The sequence below is a fragment of the Terrapene carolina genome, unplaced genomic scaffold (genome assembly GCF_002925995.2).
Source record: "Terrapene carolina triunguis isolate 2854851 unplaced genomic scaffold, T_m_triunguis-2.0 Scaffold243, whole genome shotgun sequence".
NCBI lineage: Eukaryota > Metazoa > Chordata > Testudines > Emydidae > Terrapene > Terrapene triunguis.
In genome coordinates, this window is record NW_020664594.1 from 495,970 (window position 1) to 500,711 (window position 4,742).

Here is a 4,742-nt window from a genome sequence, read left to right on the forward strand (position 1 = left end):
GGGTTAGAGCGGGGGGGGCTGAGAGCTGGGGGTGTGACGAACTGGGACTGGTCTTAAAGTGGTCTGTGAATGCTGACAGGGGAGTGTGGCTAGGATGGTCTGCATTGGGGGAGGGGTGAATGACTGAAGGAGAATACCTGAGCATGTAACATGAGAACCCAGGAAGGGGCTGGGGGCAGGTGACACCTTTGCCCGGGAAACTGAACAAAGGCTGTGGGAGGGGTCGCTGAAGGCAGAGAGTTGGAGGAGCTGGCTGGTGACCTTGGCTGGGAGGCAGACAGGGCTCTGATCCCCCAAGGGGGCTAGGGTGCCCGGGGACCCCAAGATGGACCTAACTGTGGGGGTCCTGTTGTCTGCGCCTGCAAGACCTGTCTTGGACTGTATTCCTGTCGTCTAAATAAACCTTCTGCTTTACTGGATGGCTGAGAGTCCTGGTGAATCGCAGGAAGCCGGGGGTGCAGGGCCCTGAGTCCCCCCACACTCCGTGACAGGGGGTTAGAGTGGGGGGGGGCTGAGAGCTGGGGGTTCTCCTGGGGGTGAGAGCGGGGGGGGGGGGCTGGGAGCTGGGGGGGTCTCCCGGGGTGAGAGCTGTGGGTGGCTCCTGGGCTCTGAGCTGGGGGATGGGGCTTCCCTTAGTCACACCACAGCCCCTGCAGAGCTCTGTGGGGATGGAGACCTCAGGGGTTTGTTCCTGTCCCGCTGGGGCCCACGCTCTGGCCCTGTCCCCCTTGCAGAGCGCCAGGTGCAGATTGTGCAGGAGCTGGCGGACGTGCGTGTGCGTGAGAACGAGAACGCCGTCTTCACCTGCCAGGTCTCGCACGAGGACGTGAAGGGCGAGTGGTTCAGGGGTGGCGAGAAAATCAAAGTCACCAGCACTGTGAAAATTCGGCAAGAGGGTGAGTGTCCCCCCTCCCCCCAGCCAGGCCGCTCCCAGGGGCCCTGGTGTCCCTGCTGCTCACTGTCCCGCTCTGCCTGCCTAACCCTAACTCTAACTCACCGCAGGGAGGCTACTGGAGCAGCGCGCTCAGAGCCCCGCGGACACTAGAGGATCGCACAGCTTGGGCAGGCCGAGCTCACAGCACAACCTGGGGCTCCCGGGGGGAGGGATAGCTCAGTGGTTTGAGCATTGGCCTGCTAAACCCAGGGTTGTGAGTTCAGTCCTTGAGGGGGCCACTTAGGGATCTGGGGCAAAAATCAGTACTTGGTCCTGCTAGTGAAGGCAGGGGGCTGGACTTGATGACCTTTCAAGGTCCCTTCCAGTTCTAGAAGATAGGCTATCTCCTTTAATTTGTTTTTTTATTTATTCCTCCAACCCCCTCCCCAACTCCCTGTGTCCCACCCCATCCCGCAACCTCAGTGACTCCTGCAACACAGCCTAGCCCCTCCCTCCTTCTGGGGCTCTGTGTGTCCCCGTTCCCCTCCTCCCCATGGTAGGTCCCCCTTCTCTCCTGAGGGGGTTCCCCCATGCCCTCCCATCCCAGGGTCTTCCATTCTCTCCTCCTGCCAGGGGCTCTGTGTGACCCCAATTCCCCCCTCCCCATGGCAGGTCCCCCTTCTCTCCTCCTGCCAAGGGCTCTGTGTGTGTCCCCCATTTCTCCCCCCATTAGGGGCTCTGTGTGACCCCCCCATTTCTCCCCCACCAGGGGTCTGTATGCATGGCTGTTCCCACTTCTTTATTTCTTCCCTGTCTGCCAGGGTAAGTCTAACTGGGAGAGACGGTGGGATTATAGCAGGGTAGGTGTGCCCGTGCCAGCTTTCATCTCGCTGGCCTGGGTACCAGCAGCAGTGCAGATGTGGTGGCATGGGCTAGCCACTCGAGTATGTACACTGGGTCCCCGGGGGGCTTGTGCGAGGGTTGCTAGCCCGTGCCACCATGTCTACACTATTGCTGTTACCCGTGCTAGCCAGACTAACGCTGGCAGGGCTCTGCCATCCCATGCCACACTGGCACCTCCCTGGCGGTGTAGACGGACCATATGAGCTGTCACTCTGGGTGGCAAGGGTTTAAACTCCAGGGGAAAGGGGGCAGAGCTGAGCTGGGGGTGTGCTGTGCTGGAAGATGTCAGCGGCTGCCCCCAGCCGGTTCGTGGGTCTATACACAGTTACAGACGTGGCTGAAGCTGTGACCCTGCTCGCCAGGTGCCAGGCGCTCTGTGTGTCCATTTCCCGGTGGTGTTTGTCACCCAGCTCAGGGGGTTCTGCCCATCCATGCACAGACCACTCCCCAGCAGGCTGGAATTGGGCTGGTGGCACTCAGCCATGAGGCAGTGGGTCCTTACAGCCAAAGGCCATGTCTACATGGGAACCAGCCCAGGACAGCTCTGGCACACCAGCTTTCCATGTGGACGCGCCGGCTCCGCACGCAGGGTGCCACGCCGGATTAACCCAACCCACACCCAGGCTGCGCGTGTCCACGCGTTAGGGAGCTCGGGCGCTTTAGTGTCACCCCCGCTCGTGTTGCAGGAACGGCGGCCTGGAGACAAGCCTAAGACCTCGCTTTGCTCAGCCCACCAGACACTCTGGGGGTGCTCACCAGGCTGGGTGAACGGGCAGCGCCGCGGCTCACTGGTGCACACACTGGCTCTCTCGCACGTGCATGAATGCACACGCTGGTGCCTAGTTCACGCACACACCCACATTGGTGACTGTGATGTGAACACGCACACACTGGTTCACTGTGACACACACACGCACACACACACACATACCTGCCTCTCCCACTGCCTGCTGCCCCAGGCATCTCTCAGCGTGGGGGGTGCCAGAATCCGGCTGAGCTGCTCTGCGCTGTGTGTCACTCACACCAGCCAGGCTTGGGCTCTTCATTAGCCCTGTATTAGCCCCAGACGTTTTGGCACCAGCCCCAAGGAGATCTCCCTGCTTACCCCTCCCCAGTCTGCCTGTCCCAGCCCAGGGCAGGGGGCTGCTCACCCGTAGTCCCCTGCAATGGCTGAGCCACGGTGCACGGCGTCACGCCAGCGCCTTCCTCCACAGGCCCCAGGCACTTCCTGCTCATCTGCAACGTGCGCCCGGAGGACGCGGGATGCATCCGGTTCGTCGCCAAGGCAGCTGCCTCCGAAGCCAGCCTGCAGGTGGAGGGTAATGTGTCCCCGTGAAGCCCTGGGGGGGTGACTAGGTGGGCAGCAGAGGGGGCTGGCTTGGCAGGTGTGCGAGGAAGGGGCTGGGGGCAAGTGGATGGCAGGTGCCAGCTGAGGACCGGGCGAGCGCTGAGCTGGGGTTTGCTGTGGGCTGGGAGGTCTAGCACTGGGTTTCGGAGGAGGGAGGTGGGGGTGACCCCCAGGCCCCAGCCCCTCGCTTGTCCCCTCCCCTCCCCGCGGGCTCACAGGCGCTCCCCTCGGCAGCACTCCCGATCCGGATCATAAAGCCGCTGCGGGACAAGACGGCGCTGGCGCGGCACAAGGCCACGCTGGAGTGCACCGTGTCGCAGGCGCGTGGCCGCGTGCGCTGGTTCCGCGGAGACACCGAGATCTTCGCCAGCGACAAGTATGAGATCTGCAACCTCGACTGCTATCGCACCCTCATCATCCACGGGGTGGGGCCGGAGGACGAGGCCTCCTACACCTGCGACGCCTTTGACGACCGCTCCACCGCCCGCCTGCTGGTGGAGGGTGAGGCGCAGGGCGTGCTGGGGACTGGCCCTGGTGGGGGGGGGGTGGCACCGTTCGTGGGGCTGGGTATCACTGGGCGCTGCATGGGCCAGGCTGGGCGCAGGCTCCAGGTGCTGCGGGGGCTGCAGAATGTGGCGGTGGTGGCCCCCACTGAGGCCCGGCTTGAGTGCGAGGTGTCTGCCCCCCTGAACGGGGAGGTGCTGGGGGCTGGCACATGTGTGGGTGGAGAGCGTGGGCCAGGTGCACGGGCTGGCGCTGTGCCGGACCTCACCCAGCACGAGTGGGGTGCTGCAGGTCTCCGTCGGCAGTGCCTGTGCCAAGGCCCAGCTCCCCGGGCGAGGTACGTGTGTCCCAGCTGCGTCCATGGGCCCAGCACCCACCAGGGGTGTGCCTGGCAGCCCGGGCAACCCGTCACCCGACTGGGGGTTCGTCGCTGCCACGGGGCCTCTGACTGCCCGGGGTCCATCACTGCCATGGGGCCCCCTCCCCGCCTGGGGTCCGTCTCTGCTGCGGGGCCCCTCCATGCCTCGCCCGGGGTCAATCACTGTGCTGAGGGCCCCCTCGTCCCCGCCCAGGATCCGTCTCTGCCACGGGGCCCTTCCCCACCCAGCAGGGGTCCGTGGCCCCGCCAGGTCATGGTTGGAGGGGGTCTCTGGATGGGGGTTGGGCTGGAACCTGCCCCTCTGGGGGGGGTGTCAGGGGCTCCCTGACCTCTCCTTCTCCCCCGCAGGGCATTAGGTGCTGGCATCGGACAAGCCCGACCAGATGGGTCCTGGCTGGCCACAGCGGGGGCTGCCCATTAACCGCTCCAGTGCCCCACCTTGCTGGGTGACGTCCTGCGCCCCGCCCCCCGAGCGGGGCGGTGCCCTGGGCAAGCAGGGCTGCCCGGCCCTGGGCAGGGGGTGCTCTGGGGTGACCCCCCACTCCCAACGCGGCTGAATCGACCTCGCAGTGGGACTCTACACTTCCCTGTTCCTCAGCAACACAAGGGCAGGCCTCCATTTCCGCCCCCACCCCTGCACCTTGCGACAGAGGGGCTGGGGGGGGGAGCAGATGAGGGGGTCTGGCAGTGAGTCACCAGCCTGGGGCCAAGGAAAGGCCCCACTTCTCCCCCCC

The 4,742-nt window shown here is 64.8% G+C and overlaps 1 protein-coding gene across 1 annotated transcript in view; it reads left to right on the forward strand.

Moving 5' to 3' along the window:
• OBSL1 (obscurin like 1) overlaps positions 1–4,711 on the forward strand; it is a 49,963-nt gene extending 45,252 nt beyond the window's left edge. The window contains exons 24-27 of the mRNA XM_029912785.1: positions 735–896; positions 2,992–3,096; positions 3,360–3,626; positions 4,357–4,711. Coding sequence (XP_029768645.1) covers positions 735–896; positions 2,992–3,096; positions 3,360–3,626; positions 4,357–4,364 — 542 coding nt within the window. The 3' untranslated portion in view covers positions 4,365–4,711. The remainder of the gene's footprint in view (positions 1–734; positions 897–2,991; positions 3,097–3,359; positions 3,627–4,356) is intronic.
• Positions 4,712–4,742: the final 31 nt, after the last annotated feature.